General features: G+C 39.9%; 1 protein-coding gene across 3 annotated transcripts in view; it reads right to left on the bottom strand.

Annotated features, from left to right (window-relative positions):
- The window catches only part of epha3 (eph receptor A3), a 244,779-nt gene that overhangs the window by 222,706 nt on the left and 9,378 nt on the right, over nucleotides 1-12,695 (bottom strand). For all 3 annotated transcript variants that reach the window (XM_043701195.1, XM_043701197.1, XM_043701196.1), the window contains exon 2: nucleotides 1,610-1,674. In XM_043701195.1, the coding sequence (XP_043557130.1) occupies nucleotides 1,610-1,674 (65 nt within the window). The remainder of the gene's footprint in view (nucleotides 1-1,609; nucleotides 1,675-12,695) is intronic.

Raw genomic sequence — 12,695 nt, 5'->3', positions numbered from 1 at the left:
CAGGAGTGTTCCTTCCCAGTCAAACACTTCAGTGGTCAGGGACATAAGGGTATGGGTGGGTTTCGCTTCGGCGGGTCGGTATGGACTTGTTGGGCCGAAGGGCCTGTTTCCACACTGTAATGTAATCTAATTTGGCCTCGGATCTTTGGGTGACCATCTTCCAAGATGGACTTTGGGACAAGCAACAACGCAAAGTGGCCAAGCAGAAGCTGATGGCCAAGTTCAAAACTCATGGGGATGGCCTCAACCGGCACCTTGAGTTCATGTCACACTACAGGTGACCTCACTGCACTATACACTCCCCCCCCCACCTCTCTCTCTCTCTCTCTTTTACACACACACATACTCTCGTACACAAACTCTCTCTCATACGCACATACATACACCCGCCACATTCACACCCATGTTTGTACCATCTCACAGGCTTATACCCCATCACACTCATACACACACTTTACCAAGCTTACGTGCACACATTGTCTCACATATCAGAGTGGTGCTGGAAAAGCACAGCAGGTCAGGCAGCATCCGAGGAGCAGGAAAATCGACGTTTCAGGCAAAAGCCTTCCAGATGAAGGGCTTTTGCCTGAAACGTCGATTTTCCTGCTCCTTAGATGCTCCCTGACCTGCTGTGCTTTTCCAGCACCACTCTGATCTGTACAGTGTTGTGGTTGATGCTGTCCTGGAGGCTGGGCAGTTTGCTGCAAATAATGGTCTGTGGTGCTCCGGTTTCCTCCCACAGTCCAAAGATGTGCAGGTTAGGTGAATTGACCATGCTAAATTGCCCGTAGTGTTAGGTAAGGGGTAGATGTAAGGGTATGGGTGGGTTGCGCTTTGGCGGGGCAATGTGGACTTGTTGGGACGAAGGGCCTGTTTCCACACTGTAAGTAATCTAATCTAATATATTCACTCACATATACACATTCACTCTCTGTCTCTCCTGAACGCAAACACATATACATTCATGGGGTGAATCTATATTTGCAGAATGATATTTCATTTTGCTCAAAAAATGCATAACCTATAGTTAATCCATGTAAGATTCTGTAAATCCCACTTTAGAAATAGAACCAGTCTGACTCAAGATTGGGACACAGACGGACTTTAACCTTACACCTTTAATGCATTGTCTGAGCTGAGGTGACACATTTTGTTAGAAAACCTGAATTTATCTTGAGAATGTGACTTAAAAGAAGTTCTGGGATTTACATATTAACAAGCTGAAACTAGCAAAACCATTCTAAAAGATGAAAGACTAAATCTAAGTTTGTTTAATATATTTCATATATATGCATGACATTGTAAGCTTTTGCTATAAATTCTGTGCCTTATGGTCCTGCTCCATAACTACCTGATGAAGGAGCAGTGCTTCGAAAGGTAGTGATTCCAAATAAACCTGTTGGACTATCACCTGGTGTTGTGTGATTTTTAACTTAGTCCACCCCAGTCCAACACCGCCTCCTCCAAACCACGATTAACCTATAAGCAAATACCTCTCAATAGCATAGTTTTGCTGCCACTTTTCTGCCTTCGCCTTAAACCCATCCTTCAGTGAAGCCAAGAACAAGGGCCATTGTGTATATTTTGCAGGTTGCACTTCTGCACTTACCCCATGTATCGGATAAGATATCCATCCCAGCTCTCCTTGAACTGCTTTAGAATCCAGGAGGTTCACTGTGGAAACAGACAACAGCTAATAAACAACAAGTCCCACATTTCTTCACCAAGCCTTCTTCATGATTGGACTCTCTCATGCAATTTAATCATGACCTACAATTTCAAATAAATGCACATCTGATCAGAGTGTGGGTTCTCAACATAGCAAGTCATTTCTAATTCATTCCCATCCAGAAGTACTGATACAGGACATAATACAAATCCCAATTGCAATGCAAACTAATTCCAAAATCAAAGAAAACATGTTTTTCAACAATTGTGCACTGAATCCCATCAAAATACACATCATTGGTGACTTTGCTGTATTAGATTTTACAGTACAGATGGTAGAATTACAATATCCAGAATGTAAAGCCAAACACGTTAATTGAGTACCATTGACAACAATGCCTTCAACTGGTGAGTCACTGAGAACTGGAATTTAAATCCTAACTTCTATTATGTTGCTATGTTCCTTTAACACACTCAGCAAAACTCATCTCCTTGACAAAGCCTTTGTCCTTCGGCCCTGGTACCTCCTTGTGTAGCTCTGTGTCAAACCATATTTGGTAATTTTCCTGTGAAATGCCTCGGGATGATTTATTACATTAACTTGCATTTTTGTGAAGTGCTTTTATTGTTGTAGTGGTCTGCTCTCAGATTCTCCTTGAACCTCAACTGTGGAAATGCTTGCTTGTCTCAATGTTAAAGATGGCTATTGTTCGGGGTTGTCACATTTAATTTGTTTTTGTCAGAGATTATAATGTTACAACTGAGTCTTGAGAAATACATAATGAATTTGTCATGAAATGTGATTCTTGGCTCAGAATGAGAGAAATGTATTGTCACAGTTAAACAAAAATAGTTCTCTCATCTATTTAACAATTTTAAAACATATGTTTGCTTTTGATACTCATAATTATGTAAAACTTCAGTGGACAGGGAGGGTATTGTCAATGCACATTTGCACTAAGAAAAGGATGTATTCACATGTTAATCATATCTTCTGAATACCTCACAATGATTCACAGTTAAATAACTACTTTGGAAGTTCTGTTGTTATGTATTAAAGAAAACCTGACCCTGCAAACAGCAAATGAATAATTGACTAAGTATTTCATTTTTACCAATATTGGACATATATGATGAGAGGTGGTGACGATACCAAGAGAGCTCACTCTTTGAAACAGACCCAAAATCCTTGGCTTCTATTAGAACTGGCATTGGCTTAACAGCTGAAAGATCATTTTCAAGGAGGCAATATTCCCTTAGTTCTATACTGAGATTAAAGTTATGTATTCAAAACCCACTTGATCTGGAATCACTGAAGTGGGAATGGAGCATTTGAGTTGAATGGCTCAGTGAAATAGACGATAATGAATTTCATAGAATCACTACAATGTGGAAACAGGCTATTAGGCCCAACATGTCCACACCGACCCTCAGCAGAGTATCCCACCCAGACCCATCCCCCTACCCTATTACTTTACATTTCCCGTGACCTACACATCCCTGAACACAATGGGGCAATTTAGCATGGCCAATTCACCTGACCTGCATATCTTTAGACTGTGAGAGGAAACTAGAGCACTGGAGGAAACCCACACAGACACAGGGAGAATGTGCAAACTCCACACAGGCAGTTGCCCGAGCCTGGAGTCAAACCCAGGTCCATGGAAGTGTGAGGCAACAGTGCTGACCACTGAGATACCATGCCGCCCACTTCTACATATGTGTAATGGTGACTGCAGTCAACATTTCCTGGCTGCAATTCAACTGATGAAATAAGTCAAATGTTAAACTACAGGACTAACTGTCTCTGAATATCAGAATATAATGTGATGAATGACGGTTGTCAACGCCCTCGACAGCAGCTGTTATTTTATATAATGGTGGGCATTAGAAAAAAAGGATTGGACTGAATGCAGAATGCCCTGTTGATTCATTATCATGCTCTAAATACAATTTTTCAAAATTAAATTCGTTCCCCAGTTTGAACTTAGTTATTCAGAAGCGAAAGCAATTGGAGTAGTTATCGCTGGAGAACATACTGTGAATGTCACATTCAGCAACTGGGGTGAGTGGTGCAAATATCAAATACTTAACCCAGTGATCTACTCCAAAGTACTTCCACCCTCTTAGTTAGGCTTAAATTAAAGTGAGCCTCCTGAAGTCTCTCCAGGTGTTGTCCCATTAATCTGCGAATTTCTCGTTAAATTCTAACACCTTTTTACTCCCTTTATCAAATTGCACTTTCACAGGTTTTATTGAATCAAACTTAGGCTATGTGTGAATCATCACCACCTTCGCAGATTGGAACATCTGTTCAAAGGACTTGCTGCAGTTAGCAGTTAAGATGTGTCTGCTACCAGAGAATTGTTATTTCCTTGCGTTGAATACTTTTTAGTTCTGTTAGAGAAAAGGAGACAATTCTACATATGTGTAATGGTGACTGTGGGCAATATTTCTTGGCTGCAATTCAACTGATGAAACAAATGAATTGTTAAACTACAGGACTAACTGTCTCTGAATATCAGAATATAATGTGATGAATGACGGTTCTTCACGCCCTCCACGGCAGCTGTTATTTTATATAATTGTATGCATTAACTATGATTCCAATGTGCAAATGGAAACAGCAACACATAGCATTAGTTGTGCTGATGTGTAGGCAGAAGGGTGTAAGGAAACTGCAATGAACAGTTAACAGCAAAGTTGCAAGACTCACGAAAGCATTACACCACAGGGTTGTGACATCCACGAAATAGCAGATGTATTCAATCCATAGGAGGTTACAACAGTCTAGTTTTTATGAGGAATCTTAGCTGTGATATGCAACAGTAAGCAATTATTAATAGGCCAAGATAAAGGCCCAATTTAAAATTGAGATTGCAGTCTTTCTGGGGTGGTTGTTGGGACTGGGGTAGGGGTTGGACGGGATGGCGGGGCAGCAGATAGAAGAGTGTTTCAATCTCACTAGCATGACCACCAGGAGATAGTAACTTCATTTTTAACATGATTCAACTCCTGTTATTCCCACTCAAACACCCATAGAAAGCAGAATGTTAGAGAACAAGAGACCATCAAAAGGGACTGAATGAATGGTCGATGACATGATGACTGAGCCAAGGATGACCCAGGTCTTCCTTGTCTGATTCAGAGGACTCTTAACTTCTCCGAGCTCCAAAGAGAAATTTAAAAGAAAAAGGCGAACCATTTCCCTCTTCTTTACCTTGTAGCCCTGGTTCTTTTCCTTTCCTGCTTTGCGTCATGGAAAAGGCACAATAATTTCCACAGGCAACCCTCAGGTTATAATTACAGTCAAACCCTGACAACATAATTAGAGGCTGATCAACATATTCAGTCGAAGGCCCTTGCTGGCTTCAGACCCCTACCTCCATACATGAAAGAGCAAGAACCCTCAGGAAGACAGCAGGCCCTTCTTGAGTAAATACAAAACATGCAATTGTGAAGAATACATACTGTTATGTACCTCCAGACTTGAGCAGACTTAAAAAATTCAGACTAAGTTGCTTGCTGATATGAAAATATTACAGTATGCCATATTCTTGAAGAAGAGTGATTGGTTTGATATAGTCAGTCATTTATAGATCAAGACAAAAGCCCAATTTAAACTTGACACCAGAGTCGTTCTGGGGTGGTTATCAGGCAGGAGTGGATTTGTAAAGTATATTTGGCATGTTTCAAGGTAAGGGGCTGCAGTTTCATTCTAAATGAATAGCAGTGATGGACTAGAACACAATGCATTATGAATGGAGATGAACAGTTGCACAACAGTTCAATTAAATATCTAGTAGTTACACTGTTATTGATAGGTATTTGGTCATTTAACCCTGCATAATATTGCCATATGATCAATGAATGGCACATATCAAATTAATGCTTAACACCATCCATGGTTATGCACTACCATCCTCTACAAGAACTGCAGTCATCCATACATGCTTTGACGTAAATTTAATGAATTATTTCATAGAATTCCTGCAGTGTGGAAGCAGGCCATTCAGCTCATTGAGTCCACACCAACCCTCAAAAGGGCATCCCACCCTATCCCTATAACTCTACATTTCCCATGGCCAATCCACATAGCCTGCACAGTATGGGTAATTTAGCATGGCTATCCACATAACCTGCACATCTTTGAACTGTGGGAGGAAATCAGAGCACCCAGAGGAAATCCATACAGATACAGGGAGGATGTGCAAATGCCACATAGACATTTGTCCAAGGGTGGAATTCAACTTGGGTCCCTGACACTGAGGCAGCAGTGCAAATTCCTGATGAAGGGCTTATGCCCAAAACGTTGATTCTCCTGCTCCAAAAGACGCTGCCTGACCAGCTGTGCTTTGCCAGCACTATACCCGTGACTCTGAGCACCGGTATCTACAGTCCTCACTTCCTCCTCTGCAGCAGTGCAAACCACTGAGCCACTGTGCTGCCCCATATGCTCTATGGATCCCTCCTGATCTGCAGGATCACTGCATTATGATTGTTATTGGGATGTATACTCTAGTTGATTCAGCACAATAATCCATGCTTTTAAAAATAACTACTTATCCAAAAAGAAGTTAGGAACTTGGTGAAAATAGGGCACTAACATAAAATGTTGGCAAGTTCTTTTGCATTAAGAATAGATTTGGTATATTTTGTTTGGTAGCAAAAGGGCTAAGTGTTAAATTACTGTTGGTAATATCAATAGAACAACACTACATGAACATGAGCAACATCCCTCTGTACATTTTAATGGAAATGTTAATACATTTAAAAGGTAAGTTAACTACATTTAAAAGTTAATTGCTGAAACTGAAATAGAGAAATATTTTGTGATGTGACCACCTCTTTCGTAGATGTTTTCTAGGCATAACCATGAATGCCCTCCAGAACCTGGATTTGAATGCAAACCTCCTCCATGACCATGTTAATCTGTATGATTATGTTCATCCACATTCTGATGAGCTTTTGCAATTTTACATTACTGTATATCAATTTAGGAAATTTCAAATTCAGTGTATTGTCCTGTAGTATTGCCTACAATTTGGTACAGATTGGCATTAGATGCCAAATTCATTCGAAGAACATGTGCGTGTTAAGTGAGACAAGAAATAAAATTAAATCATCAACTCCTAAAAATCTGGCTGCTCAAAATTGGATTTCTGTATAGATTCAGTGACACATGACAATGAGGAATTAGACAGAAAATGCAGCAAGACTTGCACAACCACAGGCCAAGCTATAATACACAATACTTAAAATAACTTCTGCTGCAGAAGAAAATTAAAAGAAATACTGCTTGCAGAAGATATAAACATGTATGGCAGGACATAGTGAGCGGAAGCTGGGAGCTGGACAGACGTGCTGAAGGCTTGAAACTCATTTTGAAACCAGGCTCAAGCACATGATTCCTGAAGGTTTTCATCATTGATGATTTATTGGCTGAACATTGCAGAACTGTGAAATCAACTGCAAGGTTGTCTTCCAACTCAAAAGTAACGCTTTCTGGAAATACTAAGTCTTCAAAATATGAAAAGATGCATGGATTTTTATGTAACTGTACATGATACATATCCTTTGATTGAGAATCAACCAGAAATTTATCTTCTTAAATTGTCATGGGAAGACATGGTGGCTTAGGGTTAGCACTGCTGCCTCACAGTGCCAGGAACCAATGTTCGATTCCAGCCTCGATTGACTGTACATTTGTACATTCTTTCCGTGTCTGCATGGGTTTCCCCTGGGTCCTTCGGATTCCTCCCACAGTCTAATGATGTGCTAAATTGCAAGATAGGGTCCAGGGATGTGCAGACTAGGTGGATTAGCCATGGGAAATGCAAGGTAATAAGGTAGAGGGTGTGAGTCTGGATGGGATGCTCTTCAGAGGGGCAGTGTGCAATTGATGGGATTCTTCAGGGATTCTATGATTCTATCATGTCAACATACAGTTACAATAATTCCAATCAGGAGTCTATTCTAAATTCACAGGATACAAATCACACAATGCACAATTGGCTAATATTGCATCTGTTTCTTCCAGAACCCTGTATCAACCCAGGGCAGCACAGTGGTTAGCACTGCTGCCTCATAGCACCAGAGACCCGGGTTCAATTCCCATCTCAGGCGACTGACTGTGTGGAGTTTACACATTCTCCCCGTGTCTGTGTGGGTGTGCTCCAGTTTCCTCCTACAGTCCAAAAATGTGCAAGTTAGGTGAATTGGCCATGTTAAATTGCCCGTAGTGTTAGGTGAAGCGGTAAATGTAGGAGGGTGGGTACGCTTCAACGGATCAGTGTGCATTTGTTGGGCTAAAGGGCCTGTTTCCACACTGTAAGTAATCTAATCTAAATTCCAATAAGATATATTATAAAAACTATATCTTATATTTAGACAATTTGTTCAACTTTGTACAAGGTTTCAAGACTCTTCTTAAGATCATTTCAGACAAACTCTGATATCAAGCCACAAATGAAGACTGGTCAAAGAAGTAGGATTTCAGGAACGTCTAAGGGAGGGAAGACAGGTTGAGAGTTGGGAAGACAGGTTGAGACTTGGAAAGGTACTCAGAAGGAAATTACAGAGTTTAATACTGATGGCTTTCACAACTGGGATAAAGGAAATTTGCCTTGTGCAAGAGGTCAGAAGAATAAAATGTTCTAGGATGGTTAGAAGACATAGAATTGACCTAGGGAGAGATTTGAAAGCTAGAATAAGAATGTTTACTTTGAGACATTGCTGGCAAGCCAATGGACTGAGGATATACTGATACAAGTAAAAAGCTTTTTTTACTTAAATTGGCTTATGCTGTCAAGCTAAGGTTATCAAAACCACATTTCAAAACCATGAAGATAAAATTTAAAAATTAATGTCAACTTTTCCTCTTTTATATCTCAAACATATTTTAGTTTTAAAATATTGAAACAGGATGCCAGAAATTACTACTGGCAAAATGTTTAACATACTCTCTTCTTCACAACTTCTATTGGAGATATGGATTGATTTAAAGTAAATTTATTAACATCTTCTTTAAAGCAAATGTTTTTAAATTAATGGCCTAGTGGAATTATCACTGGACTGTCAATCCAGAGACCCAAGTAAGTTTCTGGGAACTTGGGTTTGAACCCCACCACAGGAGATGTTAGAATTTAAATTGAAAACAAAACAAAAATTGGAATTAAGAGCGAGGACCGTGAAACCATTGTCGATTGTTGGAAAAAACCTTCTTCTTCACTAATGTCCTTCAGGGAAGGAAACAGCCATCCTAACCTGGTCTGGACTACAATATGACTCCAGATCCTCAGCAATGTCATTGATTCTTAACTGCCCTCTGGGATGGGCAATAAATGCTGGCCTGGACAGTGATGCCCTCATCCCATGAATGAATAATAAGAACAGCAGTAAACATTCACTATTGAATGCACCAGCATGCATTCACACTTCTCACCATCAATAACTTTTAGAATGTATTCTGTTTTGATCCTGTCAAAAGAGGATTTGTTTAATCTTTTGGAAGTAAGATTATGTACCATAGTAATTTTAAAGAAGTGCATGGAAATGTGTTTTGTACAATAGACAACAGGAGTTGAGTGGTCCAAGCTGTCTCTGGCCTAAGGACTCTAAATGACTATACACTGACCGTTTATTAATATTGCTCTTCTCTCTCTCCTCCTGTACCCTCTCCTATCAAGGATTTTCACTGCTCTAACATGAATTCATGCAAACTTCCATGCAGCAACTGGAATGCTCAAGAACACCAATTAACATATTCATACCAAGGAATCTTTTCATCATCTCAGAAAGTACTTGGAGCAAACCTCGAAGAAAATGAACCATTTTCAGGCAGTAGCACTGAAGGCTTTTTGGTGAAGCACTTTTTTTCAAATGGACACGAATGCAAATTAAAACACTATATTGCATATAATATGAAAGTGTTGCATAGTAAACATTTTAATAAGGCTTCTAGGAAAAGTAATTACTTACAAATATGAGTGAGATGGGAGTGTTTACTTTTCACTGCAGAGTCAGGTTATTCTTGACAGCAGTCTGGAGAGAGTTGAAATCCAAGGGGAGCAGAACACAGCGGGACCATGAGTAGAGCAGGAACAACAGGGAAGTGTAACACGGTGAAAACAAAAACATGCAGCGAGCGAGAGCGTGGAGAAAACAGGAATCTGGAGAGGGCACTGGAGGAGCAGGGGGAGAACTGGAGTATGAGTGGAACAAGCACAGATTTAAATCACCAGGGGAGCAGGAGAAATGAAGCAAGAACAGAAAATGCCAAGAGCAGAGCACAGAGTTATGAAGAGCCCAAAATCAAGAGAGAAGAAGATTGCAAAGTGTGGGTCCAGAACACACTTCAGGCTGCTAATTAATTGTTTACCCTGGACCTGGATTGCTGGATGTAGTCATCCATGTTACCCATCTGTTGACAGGCCCTCGTGTTGTGAACCCCTGGTAGGTCTGCAGACCCCAGGTATCAAACCGATCACAACTTGAGCAGCAGCTGAGCGCGGCCGAGTAAACTGGCCTTGAGCAAAATTATATACTTACAAAAATTCAATCTTTCAGTTTTGTTTCATTTTTAATTTCCCAAAGGACACTCACTAAATAAACACTTGTAATTGGAACTGCCAGATATCAAATTTTTTTAAATCATTATTGTCACCATTCCAAGCATGACCAGCAATAGAAGAAAACAATGTATAAAGTTGACTGGCCTGTAATTCCGCACTCCATAACTGATCCGGTTGTTCATGATACCTAGTTTCACATTCCCATTTAATCCATGAGATAGCCTCTTGGTCCACCTCCTGCTTGGTACAGATTCATGATCTAGTGGAAGAGCTGATTGTAAAATGCTGACTCATTGGTTGAGGAGCTCACTATCATTTCAAAATGCTAATGGTCAACTTTGCTAGGATTTTCCGGTTTTGTCTTCAAACATTGATCTACTATTTGCAAGACACATAACCTCCAAGTCTCTCTGGTACCTGAGTGGTCACTTTATTGCTGTTGGAAGCATCATTTCCTGGTTAAGCAATACTCCATATCCCCCAAGCCACCCTGGCTTGAAGTTGCCAGCCATTCAGAGGCTGGCAGTATTAAGGCTGAAGCTGTTGCTATTGCCAGGATACCAACATTGCCAACCTTCCAAGTGGGGGAGCAGAGGCAAGATGTACTATGAGAACTGTTTGGAAAGGATTTCTGGGGTTTGTGGTCAGAGGTCAGATTGTTGGCCCCTGAGAGCCACTATCTTCTCTAGTGCTTCGGTCTTGCACAAATTAGTGCCATTCAAGGGACTTGCCTGATCTCTGATCCACCTCAAATTGACATATTTTCTGCACAAGTTAATCAAATGATTACTTGGGTAGGCCAGCTCTTTCTCATCTCACTTGCAGCCTATGCAGTCTGAGGTACCTTAGTTGGTACTAATTGATCTTAATCAGATGTAATTGGAGACAAGTTGAGAAAGTCAATGCTGAGCCTCCATAGGCAGACTTTAATTTCTAAGGGAAGATTATTTCCCTGGGACCAACTCACCTGATTATTGTTCCTTCCTGATCCTTGCTGCTTCTCAGAAGGGAACATTTCTGCCACATGCATCAGAATTAGAATAATTAGCAATGAGACTTTGAAGTGTCACACTGATGAAATAAAGAGTGCACTTTTGAATTTGGAACTGAGGAACATGAATTGGACCGGAAACTTTACCTTGTAATTAACACATGCTATAACACCAAGCTAATGCTGTTCTTATGGGGAATAGTTCATGCAATAAATTTCAAAGACCTGACAATTTCTGCAACATATTTATGTCTATTTACCCTATCCATGCTCCTTATGATTTTATAAACTTCTATACGGTCACCCCTCAGCCTCCGATGCTCCAGGGAAAACAGCCCCAGTCTTTATAACCTCTCCCTATAACTCAAACCCTCCAATCCTGGCAACATTCTTGTAAATCTTTTTAAAACAAGATATTACTGTTTGTTTTCATGAATTTATTGTGAAAAGATGCTGAGACACTATTCAGAGAGTATTAAGGAATTGTTCCAATGTTTTAGCTAATATTTCTATTTCAAGCAACACAGCCAAGAAAATAAATAGACTTATGATTGATCACAATGTTGTTTCCAGGAACTTGCACTGTGCAAAATGACTGCTACGTTTGTCTACATAATAAGTCAATTCAAAGTCAATTTTTAAAATACATTTACAAGATGTGCGTATTTATTGTCCACTCCTAATTGCCCAGAGGGGAGTTAAAAATCAATCACATTACTGTGGGTCTGGAGTCACATGTAGGCCAGCAGTTTCCTTCCCTAAAGGACATTAGTGAACCAGATGGATTTTCCCTGCAATTGAAAACAGTTCATGGTTATAATTAGACTCTTAGTTTCAGATTTGTTATTTAATCCAAATTTCACCATTCGTCATGGCAGGATTTGAACCCAAGTCCCAGGACATTACCTAAATTTGCTGGATTAATAATCGAGCTAATAATAACATTAGGCTATCATCTCCCCAGGTTATGTATATGAAGCATTTTACTTATTCCTGAAAGGTGTGATCATGCAGATGGATAAGAGTCTTGCAAAGATATGTACTTGTGAATAATGAAAGTGCATGAAAATTAATCACAGAGTTCAGTTCAGTTATGTTGCAATCAGTTTTGACATAACAATATGCGACTTTGTTTTATTTGAGCATCAAGTGACCTTCCTTCCTGGCAGCTTGTGGAAAAGCCAACCGCGTACAAGTTATAATAATAGAGAAATAATTGAGTGGAGGAAGTGTTTATGTGTTGATGGATTGTTCTCTAACCCATAAAACTCTGGGTATCCTATTATATTTCCAGCCTTCTGGCTTTTAGATAGGTTACTGTCCAGTGTTAACAAATAAAACAAGATCATTTCCAACCTATACAACAGAAACAACTTACACTTCCATAACATTCCTCACACAAAACAATATTTCACAAGGCTTTTTGAAATACGATCATAAAAAGATCAAGATACAAGAGGTAT

This window comes from Chiloscyllium plagiosum, chromosome 12 (genome assembly GCF_004010195.1).
Source record: "Chiloscyllium plagiosum isolate BGI_BamShark_2017 chromosome 12, ASM401019v2, whole genome shotgun sequence".
Taxonomy (NCBI): Eukaryota; Metazoa; Chordata; class Chondrichthyes; order Orectolobiformes; family Hemiscylliidae; genus Chiloscyllium; species Chiloscyllium plagiosum.
This window is presented reverse-complemented; position numbering and strand designations above follow the sequence as displayed.